A 22,886-nucleotide genomic window follows, 5' to 3' on the forward strand; every position below is an offset into this window, starting at 1 on the left:
AGGAGCCTGTAATTAGCTTTTTTTCCACCTCATTTGTCTCGTGACAGGAAGCTGCCGGCCTGCCGTGACCTATCAAATTAACACACACCTTGTCCCATATTCCCTTACACACCGCCTGCATTATTTAGCATTTCACAAGTCTGAAAGAACACTCCTGAGTCAGCTTCCCCATTCAGGAGAGTCCAGCAAACGGCAAGCAGTGTGTGTGATGTTCTCTGGAGGTGATTTCTAAAAAGATAAACACATATTTTTTTTTAACTCGTGCGTCACTGGAAATGTTCGCCTCAGCCACTAAGAACTTTGTGAAGCAGGTTGGAGACACGGGCAGGCTGATCCCCGTGCCGAGCCTGAGCGAGGCCGACCGCTACCAGCCGCTCAGCCTGGTCACCAGGAAGAGGAAGAGGCATTTCTGGAAGAAGAACAAGTACGCCTCGACTCCCTTCTCCCTGAAGGACATCCTGGTAGGGGAGAAAGAGATCACAGCAGGTACAGCAGTGAAACAGAGATCAGAGCTGGGAACCTTTAACAGTTTTGTCCTTCTAAGAGGCTTGAAATTTGATGTTTTTATCCTTCTGTTAAATGGAAGTTTTCCTTCATCATGAATTTCTCCAAAATTGTATCTGATTTGGTATTTGTGGAACTTTGGAGATTTCATGTATAATTTTAAATAAATTTCTGCTGGTTGTGGGTTCGTTTAAAGGTTTGTTAAAACTCAATATCCCTAATTTATTTCTTTGCCATTTTTATATACCATAAGGCTTATATTCACGCCTTAGGACTGGATTAACTTAATTGTGGGTAAATATGACCTGTATTGAAGGAAGTATTTACATAAAGTAACAGTAGTTGAGTACTTCATTAACTACTACAACTGCATATCTCTCAACTTCATTCTTTCCGAAAAAGGAGTTTCTTCCTATCAGCTACTCAACTACGAGGACAAATCTGACTTGGCGCTCAACGGTCGACTGGGAAACCACCTCATCAACGATGTCGGCTTCAACATCAGCGGCTCGGACTCTGTGGCCGTCAAAGCCTCCTTCGGCATCGTGACCAAACACGAGCTGGAGGTGCCCACGTTACTGCGAGAGCTCAACTCCAGGTTAACGCAGAAAGCTGTGTGCTGGTGCACTTTGAACAGCTGCTCAGCGTGCCTTCTTATCTTCAGTCGTCAGTCATCATGGTGTTACTAAGGACAGATCAGATGAAGTGCCGTCTCTGCCATGTTTAATTCATATCCAAATTAAATGATCTGTTTTTTGATTAACTATTTATCTTTTGGGCAGTATGATGAGGGAATATGAGCTATGAGTTGGTGTCTGACCTCTGACCTTGTGACAGAGGGAACGTGAGAAGAGGGTTTCCCTGTAAGATGAATAAATGATTGTGTTACTCTACACTGGGCTGCATAGCAGCTACATGCATGTGAACAATACAAGAAGTAGACTGTAGATGTGTAGTTTCACCTGAGCAGGTGTCAGACTTTAAGCTCTGCTGCGGTTGAGTTAGAAATGTTGGTCAGCCAAAAGGGAACATGACCAAATGACAAACGGCTTCAGAAATGTGGAGGCAGTAAACACAGAAGTCTACAGCCAACACATTAGCATGTTAGCTTTCCACTGTGTGATACTGAGCTTTAGGGGGGCTGTTAAGTGGATTTTGTATCCCCCAGTTGACTTTAGTGTTGACTTTATACTGAGGCTAGGCTAACTGACTGCAAGCCATAGCTTACAGCCCTGACATTGGTATTAATCTATCATTAGACCTAACAAGATCTTTTTATTTCAGGAAAGTGGATCTGGACCACTGTCTGGTTCGGCAGTCCAAGGAGAGTGGGCGCAGTGTTCTCTGTGTAGTCGTGGAGAGCATCCGCACCACACGTCAGTGCTCCCTGACGGTTCACGCCGGGATGAGAGGGACCACCATGAGGGTAAACACACACACGCAAACACTGAACATAAGACATTAGCAACTGCAACCGACCTGGGCTAAAAATCAACTGCAGAGGAATCAAACTGGAGGCAGAAAGTCATCCAAGGCTTTATGACTCTGCGCTGCATGTGTAACTGTTATGCAACATTTTACTGTTAGCCTATAATTGTCATTTGTTGCCATGTTTGACAGAAGCTACATAATCTGTTTTTAAATGCTAAAATGCTAATCAAGATTTGCAGGTTCTTCACTGAAATTCGTCTCAAAATGCAGATTCTTTTTCAGACTGGACCTTCTATTTTTATTTCTATATCCATCCAACTCGTCCGCTGTGTCCCCAGTAGTAAACTGGCTTCTGTTTTGCTGCAGTTTCAGATCGACGATGGCAGAAATCCCAAAGGCCAAGACAAGGCCATCGTCATCCCGGCTCACACCACCATCGCCTTCAGCATCTGTGAGCTGTTTGTTCGACTGGACGGACGCCTCGGTAGGAGGGCTGCCGACACCATTCCCCTTCCTTCACCTGCTCTAACTTCTAATTTAAATTGTGCCTGTCACGGCTGCACTGATTCGATAAAATTTGACAACTCACAGTGCAGAAAAATTGCGCCTCAGGCAGCGTTCAGAAACTCAGAGTGACCCCCAAGGCTGCAGGGGAAGGCTGAACTACATGATTCCAGTTGTACTTTGTTGTGTGTTCCCCCTCGTTCTTTGAAATGATTTTAGAAAGTATGGATACTCTCCTTCTGCAAACATAAAATGACTAAACAAAGCTGACAGAGTTGAAATTACAAGCTGCACCTTTGAATGAAATTGTTCTGCTCTCCACAGTTTTGCTGACTCCGACTTTAATCCTCTACAAACAAAGAGTGTGATTAGAGTCATGGAGGTACTTAAAGGATAAGGAGTGTGATTTACTGTGGAAATTTAAGGCTTGAATCCTGTCACGGTTGAAAGCTGCATCCCACATGAAAAGCTGAGGGGCATCGATGGCGGTTAACACCTGAGGCTCCTCGGCGCTCTGCGTGCCATACGTGTCTCATCTTAAACGGGAGTGACGGGAGTACAAGGGATTTTTTAACCTTTTGGATTCTAAGGAAGCATCGGAGAGCTCCAATAATATTCAATTAACATTATTAATATTAATGTCACTTAACATCGACTAATGTACTCAGTCGTGCCTATCAGCTAAACTGTCACCCTATGAGACTGTGAATGCATCATTTGCATGTGACCACGTGGCCTAATGGATAAGGCGTCTGACTTCGGATCAGAAGATTGAGGGTTCGAGTCCCTTCGTGGTTGGCAGCTCCAGCCTGAACTGAGCAAACGTGGTGAGCTCATCTTTGCCAGTTTAAGCTGATTAATCCTGCTACATTTTGTAAAACCCTCCGTAACAGCAGGCCAATTGGCTCAGCTGGTTAGCGTGCGGTGCTAGTAACACCGAGGTTAAGGGCTTTAATCCCAAATTGTGATCATTCACTAAGCAAACCACTTTATGGAGTTAGTCTAACACGTGTATATGCACACATATATAATAAATAGAATCTATAATGCCAAAGCACTTGCAATGTCAGCAGTCAGCCAAAAGGCTTTGTAAACTTCATCTAAAGACTTGAGTTAAAACTCAGCTGATTTCATCCAGCTGCACTGTCAGTTGACAGTTTTGGATGAAACTTGGAGGTCTGAATAAACTTGTGTGTAAACCTGCATCTGAAAAATGAGTTGCTGAGGCCTGGCACTGTAGAAGAAAGCTACCGATAAAATGAATAATTCCAGCTATAATTCCAGCCCTCTGGAATGAGTTAGCGCTCCTGCCTGTCAGCTTCATAATGACACCAACAAACTGGTCCACCTGTTTCTGTATGTGGCCTAACGAACAAGGTGTTAGACTTTGGATTGGAAAGCTGAGAGTTTGATTCCCTTTGTGGTTGAAAGCTTGAGGTGGATCAAAATGTTTGAAGTGTCTTTGCCAAATGAAGCACAGTGCATGTCTGTTTCTCAGAGACAGGAGAATAATTTAATTCTCTAGAGAAGCTCACCTGAAAGGTTGCACCTGATTAAATATCCAAAATGGGTCGTTTTTCTTGTTTTTAATTCTGTTTTGATTAACTCGAAGCAGATTTTGTGAAAAACACCCAGAAGCCAGCAATGGCCGGTTAGCTCAGCTGGTTAGAGCGTGGTGCTAATAACGCCAAGGTCATGGGTTCGATCCCCATACTGGCCAGTATTTTACATTTCAGTACTTGTTTAGAAAGGATGTGCACTGCATCACTTGTCTTGCCTTTCTTAGTTTGCAATGCTTATTTTTAGTGCTTTGACAGACAGAACAAAAACAGGATACTCATGGAGACAACATAACAACAGAGAGCCAAACAAAAACAAGACCAGATGAGTGGAAAGTTAAGGTAAAGAATACAAGACATGCAAAACACAGAATGTCAGTATAAGAAAACAGTTACAGCACTTGTGTGTCAATCAGCAAACCCCAATAAGCAACCAACTGGACAACAGGAGACAGACAAATCTGAAAAAAAAAAAAATATATATATAATCTCATCTGAGAAGTACCCTATTTTCCTCTGTGTCAGATATTTGTGTAGCCCCGGAGTCTCAGGGGGGATTTGAGCGGGAGCAGATCAGGGAGCAGCTCGGTGGCTTCATCGGTCACTTCTCAATGGGTCGACTGCGCCGCTTCCTGTCCGGAATCATCTATGGAAACCCGTTCAGAGCAGGTACAGCCACGTTCCTCTGCTACATATTAAATACACGACCAATTTCGTGAAAATTTTGCCACTTTGCTTTAATTTAACTACTACGCAGAAAACCGAACGTTCGAGGAGCTCACCCACTCTGACACCTACATGGACGACATGGTTACCGACTACTACGAGAAAGCTGCCAGCATGACGGACGTGTCCACTGCCTACCTGAGGGAAAGCTCCCACACACGGGTCAACCTCCTCAAGCACAACATCCCCAAGGGTCCTTGCGCACTCTGCGGCATGGGCAACCAGAGGCGGGAAACTGTTTACGGCTGCGTGGAGTGCTCGACTGGGGGACAGAAATACGTCCGGCTGCACGTGGTGCCCTGTTTCGACCTCTGGCACAAAACGCTGAGGTGAAAAGGATAATTGATTGTGCTATGAGAAACTTTTCTCTTTGGTTGCTATGTCTGGTGGTGCAAGATACAAATGTTTACCAAGTTGGGGGTTTTTTTATGATGTAGTCTTTCAAGTAAAAGTCATAAAAACATAAAAACACACAAGACACAGCCTAAACTTTATACTGAATGACAAAACCTTGAGCCATTACTTCAGCAACAGCCAAGAGTTCCAGTAAAAGCTGCAGATATAAATTTTGGTCTCATGTACAGAATCCTTTTCAGTTTACTTTTGGCACCAACCCATTTCTACATGTGTGCAGTGTTATGGCTGCCTGGTGCTAAATTATTCAGCAAGGGTATTGGGTGAAAATGGACCGGAGGGATCATGTTAAGGCCAGTGGGGACCTGGTTTTGTTCTGTTCCAAGTGTGTCATTTATTTTGAGCCAGATTTTTTGGTTGTTTTGTTTTCACTGTGGGTGTATATGCAGCTCTTCATTAGCTGTGATGAAGCAGGTTTAACCCAAATTGAATTGCTCTCCTTGTGTGAACATCCCAGGTTAAATGTTGTTTTTGCCTTTTAGAATATATTGGCATTTAGCGAGTGAAAGTTACAGCAGATTTACTCCTACATAGAGACAGAACAAGAAATTTGTATTTGATATTTGTGTCATAATAACAGCCAAAAGAAACCAAAATGCAGCCGAACTTGAAATGAACATAACATGAGGAATATAATATTTATTAGTTGTATGTTTACTTATTATACATTTTCATTATCACTTCTAATAAATATTGATCACATCCTTTCTCTCTTCCTCTCACATGTGTGCATTTTCTCCGTTATTGGACTGAATTTTATCGTGAAGAAAGATTGACGTGCCATGCTCTGACTTTCACTTGTTTGCCCTCCCTGCCGCTAGAGGGCGCAGTATCTGAAGTTTTACTCAACTCAAGCCGGATGCGTCAAGTGTCAACAAAATGCAAACACGTGTGGTCTAGAGCTGGAAGGGAAGGCATGACATGTTAGCTGCATTTTTACTGCTCCAGCCTGCTATATGAATAATTAAAAATTAGATAAATGCATGACGTTTAAGGGACATTCACGAAAATGAAGTTTGCTTATAGGGTAAGTACGTCGCTGCTACCTAAATTGCTTGTCAACCTCGGTCTGTGTGGAAGCGTCACACCGAACTTCATTCAAAAATGTCTTGATTTTATTTGTTGCGTATCGCTAAAGATGAATCTGATAGAAAACATTGTGTCTGTGTATTCACCATTAATCTCTTTTATGTATGATACCATTTAGCGTTTCGTCATATAAATGAATCCTTTTTAAATGGGTTTCATGTTTGTGTACGCCGGCTCGAAAGCAAAACACTGTCTATTCCCCACATTCATTTAAATCTAGTTCGTAATGAGGTTCTCTTCCCAGGCGCAAGTAGGAGGTGGTGGGTGCTATTAAATGAAATCGCTGTCTCTTTACTGTAGTTCTCCAATCTGCTCGGAGCAGTCTATCGTCAGGGAAATCTAAACTTCTGCAAAGATGGCAACGCTGTGGTCAGTCCGGTTGGAAACAGAATCTCTGTGTTTGACCTGAAAAAGTGAGTCCAGTCTTGAACTTGTTTGACTTCTTGACAAATGAAAAGCCAGTGCAAGACTTTTTTCTTTTTTTATATCTTTTGTCCTCAAGCAACACATCTGAGACATTACCCATCTCCACCACAAAAAACATAACATGTGTGGGTCTCTCCCCTGATGGGAACTTGGCAGTCGTGGTAGATGAAGGTAAGCGGTTCCACCGACATCAATAAAACTTTGCCCTGTGTGGTTGTAAGAACTTCAGAAATAAAAACAACAAAAATCCAGATGTGTTTCTGTGTGTTCGTGTCACGCAGACGGTGCAGCGTTGCTGGTCAGCCTCATCACCCGAGCTGTCCTTCATCATTTCCACTTTCACAAGCCTGTCAGCAGCATCCGTTTCTCTCCTGATGGCAGGTAAGGATGTCTGATGAACTTAACTAAATGTCACAAAAATAGTCAAAAATTCCCATCACAGTTTCCCAAACCCCCTGGTGTCTTGACTGACTAGCTTATTACTGAACTGTTACCCTTTTGTGGGCCAGTAACTACAAGAGAAACAAAACTGACGCTGAGCATTCGATGTATTTGTCCCTCAGGAAGTTTATTGTCACGAAGGAGAACGTAGCTCTGATGTACCACGCTCCTGGAAAGCAGCGGGAGTTTAATGCCTTTGTGTTGGACAAGAGCTACTACGGCCCATACGATGAAACCACCTGCATCGACTGGACAGACGACTCCAAGTGAGTGAATATTCATCAGTTTGTTATGGTTGGCCTGCAATTCCTGTATGACAGGGAACACACCAAACTTCATTCAAAAACTGTTCAGTTTAATATGTAACTGCCTACGTGGGAAGATAAAAGTCATGATGTGCATTTAAGACTTTTCTGTAAAGTGTAAGGACTCAGACAGTTTGGCTGACGACATCAAACAGCATTTAATTTTTGACGTTTTTATTAAACATCAAAGCGCACAAGAAGCCCGAAAGTGTGGAAAAATAATTCAAAGTTGTGACGCTTTCCTTCAGGTGCTTTGTGGTGGGCAGCAAAGACATGTCGACGTGGGTGTTTGGTGCTGAACGCTGGGCCAACCTGATCTACTACTCCCTGGGTGGGCACAAAGACGTCATCGTGGGCTGTTTCTTTGAGAAGGACAGCCTGGATGTGAGTGTATTTTTTACTTTAAGACTCAGACCGAAAAGGTAAGTGCGCTTTTCAAAAAAAAATCCCCAATGAGCATGTTGTTCCTCTGTCTTCAGTTGTACACGGTGAGCCAGGATGGGACGCTGTGCGTCTGGGAGAGCGACACTGAGCTGGACGGCCTCTTCCTAAAGAAGGAGCAGAACAAACCCAGGACCCTGAGGCAGGGGGACGAGGAGGAGGAGGAGGAGGATGAGGAGGAGGGAGAAAAGGCAGAGGTCATCAGAGGGAAAGCTGAAGCTCCAAAAGATAAGAAGAACAAAAATGTTCGATACAAGCAGATAAGCAAGTAAGACGTGTCTTACTTTTGTTTAATTTGGTTTTGCTGTTGTTTTGTTAGAAGAATGTACTTCCTGCTCAACCTTAAAGCCATCAAACAATTTTTCATTTCAGTCAGTTGTTATACACAGCCAGAAGTCCTTCCAAAAAATGCTGAACTGTTCGCTCCGTGACACTGAGTGGCAATTATCCCACTCTCCATTAGGCTGTTGGCTTCACATTGTGCAGGTTTATTTGTCCCTTGGCTGCTCTAATGGTACCAGCATTTGCAGTGAAAATAAGCATGTGCAGTACAACTGAGCCGATTTCTATTAGTCTATTAGTTTCTGTTAGTTTCAGATTACTCCATCGTCTTTTACCCAACAAGGTGCTGAGTGAAAATAAATGCCAGCTGATGACTCAAATGCCTCTCAAGTGCCAAGTTTTAGGTTGATAATGAAGACTTGAGCTGTTTCTTCAGATGCCACTGCTGCAGCTTAACTGTCTTTACTCACTCTTGCAGACACTTCTTCAACAAGGAGGGGGATTTTAACAACTTGACAGCTGCCGCCTACCACAAGCCGACTCACATCCTGGTCACAGGTTTCTCCTCTGGAATCTTCCACCTTCACGAACTTCCAGAGTTTAACCTCATTCACTCTCTAAGGTGAGAGAAGCTTATGGCAGAGCAGATTTGATCGAGGATTGTTTTCCCAGTTAAATAATCTACTCGAATGTTTCTCCATCTAGCATTTCAGACCAGAGAATCAACTCTGTGGCTATAAACAGCACTGGAGACTGGATCGGCTTTGGGTGCTCAGGTAAGAAGTCGTCTTTCTGTTATATTTTCTGTAGTGTCTATATTATATTATTTCAGTCAGTAGCACTGAGTATAGTTTTTTTTTTACACATGGAAGTGTTGTTGTTTCAGGGATGGGCCAGCTGCTGGTGTGGGAGTGGCAGAGCGAGTCCTACGTCTTCAAACAGCAGGGACACTTCAACAACATGGCCTCGCTGGCTTACTCACCGGACGGACAGTACATCGCAACCGGAGGCGATGATGGCAAAGTGAGCGCAGTAACACTTTGCACCCCTGCAATAACCGTGACGTGGTACAAGAGCTGCCACAATTCATTAATTGATTAGTCGATCAAAAGAACTAAAAATTAAAACTAACTGGAAAAAAAAGGTTTTGTATTTTTGAACACTGAGAGGCAAAAAACAAAAGCAGTAACACTGATGTGGGATGTTGACGCATTTTCTTGACCAGCCCAGATGCTGATGCTGTTGCTGTGATGTAAATTTCCACAGGTCAAAGCGTGGAACACGAACAGCGGCCTTTGCTTCGTCACCTTCACAGAGCACACCAGCAGCGTCACCAACGTCACCTTCACCTCCAGCGGCTTCGTCATCGTCAGCGCTTCTCTGGACGGGACGGTCAGAGCGTTCGACCTGCACAGGTGACCTGCGGTGAAAAACGGAAGAGGCTGAGAAAAAACGCAGAGAATAGAAAAATGTGTGAGGATGTACGACGTGAATCCGTGTGTGCCTGCTTATTTCTTACAGGTACAGAAACTTCAGGACGTTCACGTCGCCCCGGCCTGCGCAGTTCTCCTCCCTCGCAGTAGATGTCAGTGGGGAGCTGGTGAGCGCAGGAGCCCAGGATTCCTTTGAAATCTTTCTGTGGTCCATGCAGACAGGCAGACTGTTGGAGGTAAGCATGTAGTGACGTGTATTAGTATCAGCTCTCAGTGGTCTTCTCAAATCGTTTGCCAGTGAAATATGAAAATTTAAATACTTTTCCTGTGACTGACCAGGTCCTCGGCGGCCATGAGGGTCCAGTCAGCTGCTTGTGTTTCAGTCCGGTCCAGTCCATCCTGGCCAGCGCCTCGTGGGATCGTACCATCCGGCTGTGGGACATGCTGGACAGCTGGCAGGTCAAAGAAACACTTTCCCTCACCTCTGATGGTAAGTACTGATCCTTGGCTGATCCTTCCTTTATATAACCTGTTTCATCTGGGGTGGATTAACTTTTTCTGTACGTTTTTTTTTTTCCCTCAGCTTTGTCAGTGACTTACCGCCCTGATGGTCAGGAGTTGGCTGTGGCCACTCTGAACGGCGAGATCTCTTTCTGGAACCCTCACACAGCCACACAAACCGGCTCCGTGGCAGGACGCCATGACCTGGAGACCGGCCGCAAAGAGACGGACAAAATCTCAGCCAAGCAGTCCGCAAAGGGAAAGTGAGTGAGAGAGCTGGACTTAAGTGCAAACCACGGAGGAAAAGTTTGATTTGATGACTTTTTGTCAGCACTGATTGAGGTCGCGTTTCATGCTTTTTGCGCATCAAGGTCCTTCACGTCGCTGTGCTACTCCGCGGACGGGGAGTCCATCTTGGCAGGAGGCCAGTCCAAGTTTGTCTGCATCTACAATGTCAAGGAGCAGATGCTCATGAAGAAGTTTGAGATCTCCTGCAATCTGTCCTTTGATGCCATGGAGGTACGGACTCACCTTACCTCAGCATACACTAAAACAATTTGGTGTGTCGGTCAGTGTGGGAGACTTGTTATCCGACTCGCGTTGTGCGTTACCTTCAGGAGTTCCTGGACCGACGGAAGATGACAGAGTTCGGCAGCCTGGCTCTGGTGGACGAGGGAGCCGGAGACGGAGACGGGGTCAACATCAGCCTCCCTGGAGTCAGGAAAGGTACAGTGTTCACTTAGACCAGATATTATGAAATATGAAAATATATTTTTCCTCCAAACAGAGGTTGAGAACATTTTACAGATGAAAACAAAGCATTTTAGTTATTATTTTTTTTATAGGCTGGTTTTCTCCATAAATTAATAGATTTTCAACAAATTGGTCAACTCATGTGGTTAACTAACTCTCGCTCGAGTTTCCTCGGTGCACTCACAGCAGTTTGTTCTCTCGACATCTTTTTCTTTCTGTTTGTCTTTACAGGTGATATGAGTTCTCGACACTTCAAGCCAGAGATCAGAGTGACCTCGCTGCGGTTCTCCCCTACTGGTAGGTGATAGAATAACAGCTATTACAAGTTGACTCTATCGTGTTATGTGGGTAGCAGTAAAGTCAGACAAGTCTGACAATTGGATGGCATTTCTTTCAGTTTATATGTAGTAAAGTTGTTCCATCTTTTCTCAGGTCGTAGCTGGTCGGCCACCACCACCGAGGGCCTGCTGGTCTACTCCCTTGATGGGTCCATGGTCTTTGACCCCTACGACCTCGACCTGGACGTGACGCCGGCCAGCATACGTAAACAGCTGCGGCTTCAGGAGTGGGTGTCGGCCATCGTCTTGGCGTTCAGGCTCAACGAAAAAGCCCTGAAGCAGGAGGTGCTGGAGACGGTGCTGCATGAGCAGAGTGAGTGAGTTCTCCTTCTGTTAATACTCTACTGAATATTAATACCACAGCTGACTGATATTGACTGTGTTGCTTGCTGTTGCAGTCCCAGTAGTGTGTGGCTCTCTTCCTGACATCTACGTTGAGAAGCTTCTGGGCTTCGTGGCAGCGTGTTTGGAGAAGTCGGGTCACCTACAGTTCTACATGACCTGGGCTCAGAGCCTGCTGATGCTGCACGGACAGAAACTCAAGAACAGGTTTGCTCCCAGTCACTTATTCGTGGTTTATTCCATACTCACTAATGTCTCTGTGTAATTGTGACTCTTTATGTTGTGTGCAGGTCTGGAGCCATACTGCCCACGCTGCAGGCGCTGCAGAAGAGCATCCAGAGACACTTTGACAGTCTGTCCAAATTGTAAGTCTCAGCATTTGGCCCCAGTGAACCCTGAAACCCAAATTCAAACCAGATCACTAATTGTAATGGTGTGCTTTCTTTGCACAGGTGTGACTTCAACATGTACAACATTCGCTACGCTGAGGCCCTGTGGAAGCAGAGGGGCATAAAGAGAGCAGCTGAGGGGGACAAGGAGCAGGAGGAGGAAGAGGATGAGGATGAAGAGCTATCCGAGGAGATGAGCGAGGCCTCCTTGGAGGGTGCAGACATGATCCTGTAGGCCTGAAGCCAAACCACCTCATTCCAACCACAAGGCTGATATCTCATTGGACTGTAAAAGCAAACTTCTGTGTTCTTCAGAAAACATTTTGATTGTAAACTATTTTTTATTAAATCCATTTCAGTATGCATGGTTTTATGTTTTCTTTGTCAACCACGAATGAAAACACTTGTGTGGCTGTAAAGGGCCCCTAAATAAGAAGCTGTCAAAATGGTCCTTTGACTGTGTAATGTCCACCTCTGAGGTTGTGGCCTGATGGTAAGACTAGTTTAAATGATATCAGCAACGTCCACCAGCGAAAAGCCACTGATCCGTAACTGATGGGAAAGTTTGAAGAGAAGTCAAGCTGCATGAGCCACCACCTGAAACTGGCTCAGCGTACCATACCCGGCAGTACTTAGCACGGCAAGGCGGAAGAGGTGGAGTTTGAGCCAAAATGAGGGAAAATAAGAACATGTCCGAGTCCCCCTCTCAAGCGGGAAAAGAAATACCGGCGAAAAAACAAAAACTAAGCAGTGACGAGAACAGTAACCCCGATTTATCAGGAGACGAGAATGTAAGCAGTCGTACGGCGTTGTTTCTTCGGCGACAAGCGACCCATAAAATGCTTCTAGCTAGTTAGCATCGTGCTAAAGTAGCCGGCCGGCTAAAGCGGTTAGCTAGCAGCTTTGTTCAGCTACACCGGGTAGATTCAAGCTGCTGGTCTGATTAAGTTATAATGATGCCAACTGGCCAGCACGATACTGTTCAAACTACATAACGCACAAACAGCGTCGGACTTCTTCATGTACATACACGAAACGATGTTTTACTTAACGCTCTGACCACAATTCACGTGTGTCTTAAGGTTAGCACTAGCACTAGCCAATAGCTTATAAAAGTTATCAGTGGGAGGTTATGATTGAAATGTGTGTTGTGGTAGAGGTAAATTAAGTTTTGCTGGAGAGGAGTTAGCTTAAGGGGCGGCTATAATATGTAGTGTTACTGAGGAATGTGTTGCATGGAAGTCAAAGAGTGTCAGAGCCATGTTGTTCCTGTAGGAGACACGACTTGCCTCCTCAGGCTCAAATGCGATTTATAAGTCGTGATTTATGGTAAAGCTCGGAAAGTTCATTGCAATACGGTAACAAGAAATCAATTAGAGTAAGGACATGTGCAGTATGACAGTTCGAACTATTCATATATGTAATGCAGGTTGTTCTACACATGTCACACAGTATTTTCACCTCTGAGGGTCTTGTATCATGCCTAACAGACACTGGTAACAAATCAGTGTTTAGCTTGCAAAGTGCAGGTCAGGTGCTCCTGCTATAGAAGATGTCAGCAGTCTGTCATTTCCACAAGATAACTCTTGATCCCATCTTCACATAATCTTTTGTTTGTTTCTGCCTTTGCAGGATGATGCTGTCAGTGTTGAGAGTGGGACCAACGCAGAGCGCCCCGACACACCCACCAACACTGCCAACGCTCCAGGCAGGAAGAGCTGGGGAAAGGGCAAGTGGAAGTCCAAGAAGTGCAGATATTCTTTTAAATGTGTCAACAGTCTGAGGGTGAGTACAGACGCCGCCCTGAACAAAAACATTTAAAAATCTGCACATGGCCTGTTATCCATCTCTTTTCATCTGTGTCAAACATGAAGCTTAATAAATTCGAGTTTGAGGAGCAATAAACCCCATCCAGACTTTATTGAGACAAACTTGTGCTTACATACGTACATCTCTGGTTCATCTTGCCACAGTCTGGTCTCACAATTAAATATCCGGCGTGTTTCAGGTGACTTGTGCTCGTAGAGTAATAATGACATAATTGATTCTGCAGGAGGACCACGGACAGCCGCTGTTCGGAGTCCAGTTTAACTGGCACAGTAAGGAGGGAGACCCGCTGGTGTTTGCCACAGTCGGGAGTAACAGGGTAAGTGAGGAGGGAGTCAGGTGGTGTTTCTAAGTGGCTCATTTCTTGATGTTGTCCTTGTTTTGGTGGTTTGCAGCATTTGAAGTATTTATGTTGCAAGGCTTGTATTTTGCAGGTGTATCCATACTGTAGTGGGTCAACGTATGCACCCACACTTGCAGAGATGTGGCCCAACCATTTTTATGTGTACAAGGCTGTTGTTTTCCATTTATTATCCCCTTGTTGCATACTGACCCGCTGCTGTCTTCTCTTCACCAGGTAACTCTGTATGAATGTCACTCTCAGGGAGAAATTAGACTCTTGCAGTCGTATGTTGATGCAGACGTATCCTTTCTCTTGTTTTGCTTTTCAAACCGGATCCCTCCTCATCATCCAGCTGTCATTAAGGCACAGTTTTAAGTCTAGTAGCTCTTGGTTTGAACAGCTGTTACATAGCTTGAGTTGGTAGACATTGTTTCAAGGTCAGTTGGAGGGTTTTCGTTTGGATTTCCTTGACTAAATGTGCGTAAAGGCAGATGAGAACTTCTATACATGTGCCTGGACCTACGACACCAACACAAGCCATCCATTGCTGGCTGTAGCCGGGTCCCGTGGCATCATCCGAGTGATCAACCACATCACAATGCAGTGTATCAAGGTAAACGTGATCTGTCTTCTCGACGTCTGATAACGTCATTCAGAAAAATGCATTTTAGTACTCAGTGGCTTCGGGGTTCACATAAGTTATGTGTGTGGATAAATCAAGATTACGTCTGCATTTACCTCCCTTTTGTTTTCAAATCCAGCATTACGTAGGTCATGGAAATGCCATCAATGAGCTCAAGTTTCATCCAAGGGATCCAAATCTTCTTCTGTCTGTCAGCAAAGGTAAATAAAATAAACTTCCACCCCAATAATAAACACCTTCAAAACGTCTCATGTAGAATTAAACTCTTAGAATGACTTAATAGTCATTCTAATAAAAGCTACCATCTGTTCATTACATGTTTAAAACAACTTGATTTTATTCGTCAGCTTGACTATTTGTGGCTTGACTTGCTTCCTTAGATCACGCCCTTCGTCTGTGGAACATACAGACGGACACGTTGGTGGCGATATTTGGTGGAGTAGAAGGTCATCGAGATGAAGTCCTGAGTGCTGTGAGTGTCTTAGACCCTGCGTGTAACAACAAACATCCAACAATACTTTGATGTAAATATGTCTTTTTTTTATTTTACACAATCCCGCTGCAGGATTTTGATCTTCTGGGGGAAAAGATTATGTCATGTGGGATGGACCACTCCCTAAAACTGTGGCGAATCAATTCAGAGAGGATGCAGAAAGCCATTCGTGGGTCTTATGAGTACAATCCCTCCAAGACCAACAGGTTAAACCTTTTTCCTCTCTTTTTACCCGTGTGGACTCACAGGCTGTCAAATCGCCATGATTTCATCTTTGTATTTGCTGCATATGTGTTGTTTTGTTTGTTTTTTTGTCCAGGCCTTTTGTCTCACAGAAAATTCACTTTCCCGACTTCTCAACACGAGACATCCATAGAAACTATGTGGACTGTGTGCGGTGGCTCGGGGACCTTATTCTTTCTAAGGCGAGTTTGTCCTGAGGGTAATGACCCTTTAATTTTTGCCATCTTAATCATATTTTAGATTTAACTCTGCTCAGATTTATAAATGTAGTTAAAAATCGGACTATGATCTTAAATATTTTGTATTCTGAAACATTTGTCTGGTCGGACAAAAAGAGAACTGCTGTAATGTTAGTTATTTAATGCTAATGCTTTTCCTTTTACTGCAGTCCTGTGAAAACGCGATCGTCTGCTGGAAACCGGGAAAGATGGAGGATGACATCGATCACATTAAACCCAATGAATCAAATGTGACAATCCTGGGCCGCTTTGATTACAGCCAGTGTGACATTTGGTACATGCGATTCTCCATGGACTTCTGGCAGAAGGTGAAGACCGTTTAATTTTCATTTGTAACTGAATTTATGGTTTTTCCGTGTCTTTTTACGTTCCATTTGTTGCATTTCTTGAGTATTTTCGTCCTTAAAGTGTAGCTTAGATCTGATCCTGTTGCTGATATTTTGTCTTTTGTGACGCTGCCTTACAGATGCTGGCTCTCGGTAACCAGGTGGGGAAGCTTTATGTGTGGGACCTTGAAGTGGAAGACCCACACAAAGCAAAGTAAGTGCCCTGTCTCGGATCTAAGAGTGCTTTTATCATCGCAGACAAATAACCAGAACAATCTGCCTGCCACTGATAAGGATTGTCAGCTAAATTCCCTGAAATATGAATGTAATTTGGTACGTGTTTCATATCACCCGGGTTTTAGACATACAGCATTTAAGTCACCCTGGAAGCGATGAGAGTGTGAGGAAACGGCTTCAGTTTCACTTTAGTTTGAGTAGACAAAAAACAGAAACAGCAGTTCACTGAAACTCGTAATTTTTTATTTTTCGTTTCCTCTGTCAGGTGGTGATTTGTGGCCTTTATGTTTTGTTTGTTATGTGAAGCAGTTCACTGTCTGCACTGTTTACTTGAAGCTGTTGTTTTCTTTGCAAATGCAGTTTGCTTTGTTTTGCACGTCCTCATGATTTATGAGACTTTTTAAATAATTTCCAACAGGCACAAACACATCCGCAAATATTTCACAGATGTTAACCAAACAAAACAAAACAACACACGTTCGGTTTTTCTTTCGTTTGATGCAAAATTTTCCTCAGGCATTACACAACGTAACATTAAAGAGGAGACAATGATTGTTTTTTATGACAAAAGAAGCGATTTATAGAACTGCGATGAGGACCTTCCAGCTGCATTTGTCAGACTGATGAAGAGGTGAATTTTCCAAGGCTGCGCTGATGAAAACCATCTCCTCTCTGGTCTCCAGGTGCACCACGCTGACCCTCCCCAAATGCACGTCTGCCATCCGGCAAACCAGCTTCAGCCGCGACAGCAGCATCTTGATCGCCGTGTGTGACGACGCTTCAATCTGGCGCTGGGACCGACAGCGCTGAAGACCTTTGTTGCCCCCCCACACCAACCTGTACAGATCTACGCTGCAAGAAGTGTCCCCTTTGACCATTTTAGTCCTGTGTGTGGTCTGCAAATATGTTGTATATGCCCTTAAAGAAGTGAGAAACTGTGCCAAGGTGAGATGATTCCTGTTGTTATTCTGCTTGATTGTTTTCATTTCCTGTTTTGTCTGCCAGCAGGATTTGGGAGGAAACAATTTTGTGGAAGTTTGTTCCTAACAGAACAATTCAAACAAACAAGATTCTATTCAGACGAACAGAAAGCTTTGTTCCAAAGTGTGAGTTTTGAAAGCAATGGAAAACTAATGAGAACGTGTTGGTGACAGGTGTTGGCAGAGGTTAAGTGCCTTCTCGCTCCCTATGCAGACTCATCCATCAGAAGTTGTTAGATCAATCAGATATTTTTCTGCAGTTTCTTCGATCAGTAGGGATTGTGTCTCAGTCAGCTGGCACATTTTTGTCACTTGTTTAAGCAAGAAAATTACTAAAGACAGATTTTTTTTTCAGTGTGCCACATTTTATCTTCATGTGTTTTATTGTCATAGGCACACACAAAAGATTTTTGTATTATTTTTTTTTTGTTATTCCACCATCTCTTACATTCCTTTGCATCTTTTGTTAAAGCCCCCCACCCTCCTACCTCCATCACACAAACACACAATACACCCAATAAAAAGTATTTTGTAAATATAAATTCAAGAGTCAGTTTGTTTGAAGTCATTTTAGCAGCTTTTTTCTTTTATATAGGTCTCTGAAAGTCGAAAACCTGCTCTTATTTTGAAAACTGAGCCTCGATTCCCTGTAACAAAAGTCTGCTGCTGGGAGTGCAGGGTGGGGAGTCTTCTGTCTTTTATAGAGTGCTTGTACTTGAATTTATTTGGAATTTAATAAAACTTATTTTTCTACAGAGAGCATGATTTATTTCTGCTGCAAGTTTTTCCTCATTTGCCATCAGGTCAAATGAACTTCCTGTGGGACTCTTGCCCTGCTTTCCTCCCCCAACATGCAGAAGTCATGTGATTGGAGGCTTTGCCCAACCTCTCCTACTTGAACCCCGCTCTGACCAAAAAACCTCCAACTCCAGAGCTGAACACACGCACGCTCTCTCCAAAAAACATGACGTTTAGGCGGAGTGCGCACCGGCGCTGCGCTGCGCTCCTCTTATCTCCACGAGCGCGTGCCCATTGCGGACTTTTGCCCTCCGGCTCAGATAGGCAAAGATAACACAAGCGGGGTTAGAGCAGCTCCAGCATGTTTTCGCCAAAGTCGCCGAAAAGTCCGTCAAAGAATGCGTCCAAGTCGTCGCACGGCGCCGGGGAGCAGATTTGTATGACTGAATGTGCCTGTAAACCAGACTGCACCTGTGCGATCCACTGCGAGTGCGGCGGCACGACGCGCTGCGCGCCGGGGTTCAAGGTAGGCCTCCGGTCCGTGCTCAAAAATCCCCAACCCCGTCTCTACAGTGGGACATGCTGAAGGATGGAACTTTATTTTGAAAGTTTTCACCCGCAGAAGTTTGGTTTAATTCAGTGTATTTTGGCGCATCCGAGGTTTAAGGGCGACCCCGATGAGCAGCAGGATGATCATGATGGTGACTGGAATACCTGAGGCCGGATACCTGTGAGGGGGCGAGCGATGAAAACAGTATTCTGTCAGAGGAATCTGTTTTCAGTCTTTGACCTTTTTCTCCAATATTTGTGATTTGTGTTGGATGATTTCGCCTCTTTTTTACGTTTGACAGCTCTTGAAATTAAACATATAAACGAACAGTTTACTCAGAAATGATACTTTAGTCACCATCGACTCAGCCATGCTTATGAAAAATACAACTGACAGATGGATGTTGCTTTCTTTTAATGGATTACAAGCTAAAAGAATCATTTTATTTATTGAATGATTTTGGCCCCACGCCTGCGTGTCAGACCATTTAAACGTTTTATTGTCAGGAAGTGAATGAAGTCATTGAATATGCTCATGTGTCGCCTGTAACTTCTAGCTCTTGTTGCTTTACAGGGTGAAAGCACTTATTGTATGTGCTCTGGGTTAAAGCCAAGTGACTGTAATGTAATCATGCAAGTCATGGCATTCAGAAGAGTTCAGGATTAGTTTTAACAATCATGATAAAAACCTGAGTGTCAACGTTTCAAATAACCAATGGTGAAATGTGCAGTCACTGAGTGTGACTGTTACATACTCGAGATAAATGCAGTTTTGAGGTGCTTGTACTTTACCTGAGTGTTTTCTTCTTCTGCTACTTTATACTATGGACCTCCACAGACCAGTTAGAGGTCAGATGTCCATGTCTAACTTGTGAAATATTTTCATGTCTGTGTCCTCAGTTGGGATTTGAGTGTTTGCACAAAAGATGCTCTGTGCTTTGTCGAGTGGTGTCGCTTCACTGCGGTGCACTTTTAATCATCGTCACGGCCTCAGATATGAGACGTACTGGTTTTGAAGTACCTGAGCATGTCTGTCCACTGCTGATGATAAGATCTGAACACGCCATGTGAAATTACTTTTATCCGCCCCATTTACTTCTCCAGCTGCTGGTGAGGGATGGCAGCTTGACAGGGGGGGACACATTTTCGTTAACTGATAACAAAACGGACCCCTCCCACCCCTCTCAAATCACCTACTGGCTCCATGAGTTCCTCTTTCCACTCATGGTTTAAAATGATAAGCCAACCATAAAATACAGCAGGGACACTATTACATCGTTTACTGTGTTTAGACACTGGTTTGGTGTTTCTGGGAAACGTTTGCCTTGATTGACGTGTGCCTGCGTGTAATTTGTTGCACTTTGAACAGCTGAACCCAAACAGAACTATTCAGAGGCCACCTTTCAGTACTGCTACTGCTACTACATTAAAAACCAGGCGGTAAGATAATGTGATGACAATAAAATCAAAAAGCAAAAACAAAGACAGATTTGTAGACACTCTGGGTTGTCTCGTGTGATTTAGCTCATGTGTTAATACTGAATACGAAGGTGGTTTATCACCTGGGGTTTCACTTGTGTAACCACAAGTGGGGCATTTCAGCCATAATGCTGCAGGACAACTTTAAAAAAAATAGAATTTTTAAAATAAAAACCTCGTGATGCTTCTCAAGATGAGAAGTCTGCCACACAGGCTGGATTATTCAGACTAAAAGCCATTCAGACAGTGGCAGGAGCTTAGCGGGCAGCTCTTCCTCATGTTATGGCCAACATTTCAAATCCCACCTGGGGTGATTTCCCATCTGCTGGGCCTCAAACTGAACAAACAATGGCTCCAAACCAGCCTTTCTTTTTAAGAGGTGCTGAAAGATGCTATTCCAAAATAGATGGCTGACACAGATCATCTTTATGTCTGTAGTAACTTTATAACTAGCATATGAAGGATTTAAATTTCCAAATGGCTTTCCTGTTTGGAGTGCAGCCCTTCATCAGGACCTGACTTCTCTCTTCTGTTCTCTGAGGTTCCAACGACTATTGACTTTAAGCAGAGTCACGTTGGGAGGCTTACATGAAGGGCAAGTCATGTGGATTTTAGGCCACCAAACTGGCAACGCTGGGCTTTTCTTTGTTGGCCTCAAAGGTAGACCCCCGTTTTACATGACAGCCTCCAGCCTGGCTTAGATTAGTGCATGGAAACAGATGATGATGATGATGAAGTCCTCTTTGAGGTTTTGGTGATTAGCGGGAGCAGGTCTGTGTTTTTAGAAAGGAGCGGTCCAGCCAGTGTTGACGAAAAGTGGTTGTGATAAATTGATTCACAAGGGGATTAAAACTCTTTTTCCATGGGAAACTTTTACTTCACTCAGCTGAATTCCTATGTGATAACATCTAAAGTAGATACGTCAAGGTGATTTGTGTTCAGTGTTTGTTCTGTTGCTGGATTTTAGATACTGAGACAATAAATCCTGGAGAAAGCTGTTATAGTAAAGATTTTATTTGATTTGTGTGTTCTTATTGCCTGTCAGATTGGAAAATTTGCTAACCAGTAGCCTGGTTAGTTTTTCAGTTTGATCATTAATAGACAATGGAGGCTGTAGTTCTGAGCTTAATAACATGTACAAGTTGTAGGTCAAAACTGTAACAGCTGCTAATGAAACCTTATATTTTTATGTCCATTTGGCACTGTGTTGTTTTTTTCCTGTCCTTATTGATGGCTGGCCACTGATCTTCACACAACTTTTGGGATTACTCTTTCATGAGAGCAGAGCTTTGTGGGTGGAGGCTTTAAACAAGGGATGAAGGAACATAAAGCCTGAATGGGGTCAAGTGGATGCTTGTTGGGTACTTGAATGGTGGTTGGCTTGAGGAACCATCACATTTGTTTCACTTTTCCTGTGCTCAGGAAATAAAAACACAGCATGCATGTTTACTTTGATTCAACAGGAAATTAAAAATGCATTTGAGGTTGATGTTGTCTTTATCCCTGAGCCAATCGAGTAATAATGTACCAGCATTAAAAATCTTACATGATAAGACAGGCCTTGTGCAGCTACAACAGTGTGGTTTGAAAGCAGGAAACGTTTCTCAAGAAGATTGCTGATTTCTTGTATCTTCCCAGAGGAATGGCCCTGACACTGAGAAACATGGCTTTGAAAACCTGGCTTACGAGTATGGCAGTCAGAGTGAACTTTACCCTCCACCCAAACCTGTCTCCAGTGCAACCTTTAAACTCCTGGGACTCTCCCCTGAGCACCAGGCCCAAGCTGTTCAAAGCAGAATTGCCACCCTGAATGGAGTACTTGTTGCCAGCTTGTCTCCAACCAGCAGCTTGGCCAGAGTGGACTATGATACCTCAGTTATCACAACCAAAGAGATCGCCTTGGAGCTCCAGAGCATGGGATTCAATGTCGAGTCAGCTGTGCGGATCAGGGTGGATGGTATGCACTGCCGGTCCTGTGTGCAGTCCATTGAGGGACATATTGGTCCTTTATCTGGGGTTTCACATATTCAGGTGTCCCTTCAAGAGGGCACAGCACTGATTGTATATCAGCCTCTTCTAGTTACCCAACAGGAGCTGAGAGACAAGCTCGAGGATATGGGTTTTGACACCACTTTATTGACCGAAGATCCACCTGGACAAGATATAAGCTATTGGCAGGAGGACGCATTGAACTCATCAATCCAGACTGTCACCATCTGGATTGTAGGGATGACTTGCAACTCTTGCGTGCAGTCCATAGAAGGGAGGATCTCTCAGGTGACGGGAGTGCACTCCATAGTGGTGTCACTGAAGGAGGGAAAGGGAACGATAACCTTTGACCCCAGTCTGACAGAGCCGGAGCAGCTCAGGGCAGCTATCGAGGACATGGGCTTTGATGCATCACTTGAAGGTAGGCGGCAGCAAGTGATGTTTACTTAACATGCATACATAATTAAACGCTGTCAGTTACACTGAGGCTGCACATCAAATAGAGTGTGGCAGTTGTCAAGATAAAACACTTCAAGAAATGACGGCAGTGTGAGTGCAGGGGTTTTATTTTGAAACGAGACGGGAGACATAAGAAACATGACAATGTGTGTCTCTATGCGATGCTCGTTTCAGGGATTCACCTTATGGTTCATTTATAATTATGATGACCTAAGCCAATAGTCAGTTAGTATTCATAAGAATTACAAAATGATCACAGAATGTGTTCATTACAGTCCTGAAAAGCAAATAGCATCTCTACAGAGAAAGCAAAAGACAGCCCCAGTAGGTTTTGAGCAAAAACGCTTTGATTAAATTCTTTTCCAGTATGAGGTACATAATGCTCTGGTCCACTAGCCCAACAGGACACCTCCTGTTTAGCTCAGCTCTGTTTCTAGCAGTTGCAGTGGCAACCAGACAAGTA

At 43.9% G+C, this 22,886-nt stretch overlaps 4 protein-coding genes and 2 non-coding genes across 8 annotated transcripts in view; all 6 read left to right on the forward strand.

Annotated features, from left to right (window-relative positions):
* Nucleotides 1-16: 16 nt before the first annotated feature.
* Nucleotides 17-5,881, forward strand: pjvk (pejvakin). Its single transcript, XM_046382437.1, has 6 exons — nt 17-486; nt 907-1,102; nt 1,789-1,930; nt 2,302-2,419; nt 4,524-4,667; nt 4,756-5,881. The coding sequence occupies exons 1-6, from the start codon at nt 276-278 to the stop codon at nt 5,055-5,057; spliced, it is 1,113 nt and encodes a 370-aa protein (XP_046238393.1). The 5' UTR covers nt 17-275; the 3' UTR covers nt 5,058-5,881.
* trnar-ucg lies at nt 3,165-3,237 on the forward strand. Its single transcript has one exon. It is a non-coding gene; the product is annotated as a tRNA-Arg (tRNA).
* On the forward strand, nt 4,086-4,159 carry trnai-aau. Its single transcript has one exon. It is a non-coding gene; the product is annotated as a tRNA-Ile (tRNA).
* A 122-nt stretch (nt 5,882-6,003) lies between the features above and the next one.
* pwp2h (PWP2 small subunit processome component) lies at nt 6,004-12,241 on the forward strand. Its single transcript, XM_046382435.1, has 21 exons — nt 6,004-6,165; nt 6,528-6,640; nt 6,730-6,824; nt 6,935-7,034; nt 7,217-7,360; nt 7,648-7,783; nt 7,879-8,108; nt 8,601-8,744; nt 8,828-8,898; nt 9,009-9,145; nt 9,389-9,537; nt 9,644-9,791; nt 9,895-10,045; nt 10,139-10,319; nt 10,428-10,575; nt 10,674-10,782; nt 11,041-11,106; nt 11,242-11,460; nt 11,546-11,696; nt 11,780-11,854; nt 11,942-12,241. The coding sequence occupies exons 1-21, from the start codon at nt 6,148-6,150 to the stop codon at nt 12,111-12,113; spliced, it is 2,757 nt and encodes a 918-aa protein (XP_046238391.1). The 5' UTR covers nt 6,004-6,147; the 3' UTR covers nt 12,114-12,241.
* A 236-nt stretch (nt 12,242-12,477) lies between these two features.
* Nucleotides 12,478-17,964, forward strand: eed (embryonic ectoderm development). Its single transcript, XM_046382436.1, has 12 exons — nt 12,478-12,669; nt 13,511-13,663; nt 13,932-14,024; nt 14,283-14,348; nt 14,536-14,661; nt 14,810-14,891; nt 15,072-15,163; nt 15,257-15,390; nt 15,504-15,609; nt 15,816-15,974; nt 16,133-16,206; nt 16,913-17,964. Exons 1-12 carry the CDS (start codon nt 12,550-12,552, stop codon nt 17,037-17,039), a joined length of 1,332 nt encoding a protein of 443 aa, XP_046238392.1. The 5' UTR covers nt 12,478-12,549; the 3' UTR covers nt 17,040-17,964.
* Nucleotides 17,965-18,106: 142 nt separating this feature from the next.
* The window catches only part of atp7b (ATPase copper transporting beta), a 38,302-nt gene continuing 33,522 nt past the window's right edge, over nt 18,107-22,886 (forward strand). For 2 of the 3 annotated variants that reach the window (XR_006842706.1, XM_046382434.1), the window contains exons 1-2: nt 18,107-18,473; nt 21,614-22,385. Coding sequence is in view for 2 of the 3 variants with exons in the window: in XM_046382434.1 (XP_046238390.1) it covers nt 18,309-18,473; nt 21,614-22,385 (937 nt within the window). In the remaining variant the exon portion in view is untranslated. The remainder of the gene's footprint in view (nt 18,474-21,613; nt 22,386-22,886) is intronic. The other variant, XM_046382433.1, reaches the window with a different exon arrangement.

The sequence above is a fragment of the Scatophagus argus genome, chromosome 24 (assembly GCF_020382885.2).
Source record: "Scatophagus argus isolate fScaArg1 chromosome 24, fScaArg1.pri, whole genome shotgun sequence".
NCBI classification, from domain to species: Eukaryota; Metazoa; Chordata; class Actinopteri; family Scatophagidae; genus Scatophagus; species Scatophagus argus.

Excerpts from the sequence above, each read along its gene's own strand:
- pjvk (XM_046382437.1), top strand. The coding sequence starts at position 276 with ATGTTCGCCTCAGCCACTAAGAACTTTGTGAAGCAGGTTGGAGACACG. Across the intron at positions 487-906 it reads GGAGAAAGAGATCACAGCAG|GAGTTTCTTCCTATCAGCTA; the intron begins GTACAGCAGTGA and ends TTTCCGAAAAAG. Across the intron at positions 2,420-4,523 it reads TCGACTGGACGGACGCCTCG|ATATTTGTGTAGCCCCGGAG; the intron begins GTAGGAGGGCTG and ends CCTCTGTGTCAG.
- pwp2h (XM_046382435.1), top strand. Across the intron at positions 10,783-11,040 it reads CCTCCCTGGAGTCAGGAAAG|GTGATATGAGTTCTCGACAC; the intron begins GTACAGTGTTCA and ends TTGTCTTTACAG. Across the intron at positions 11,697-11,779 it reads GGACAGAAACTCAAGAACAG|GTCTGGAGCCATACTGCCCA; the intron begins GTTTGCTCCCAG and ends TGTTGTGTGCAG.
- eed (XM_046382436.1), top strand. The coding sequence starts at position 12,550 with ATGAGGGAAAATAAGAACATGTCCGAGTCCCCCTCTCAAGCGGGAAAA. Across the intron at positions 14,662-14,809 it reads TCACAATGCAGTGTATCAAG|CATTACGTAGGTCATGGAAA; the intron begins GTAAACGTGATC and ends TTTCAAATCCAG. Across the intron at positions 14,892-15,071 it reads TCTTCTGTCTGTCAGCAAAG|ATCACGCCCTTCGTCTGTGG; the intron begins GTAAATAAAATA and ends TTGCTTCCTTAG.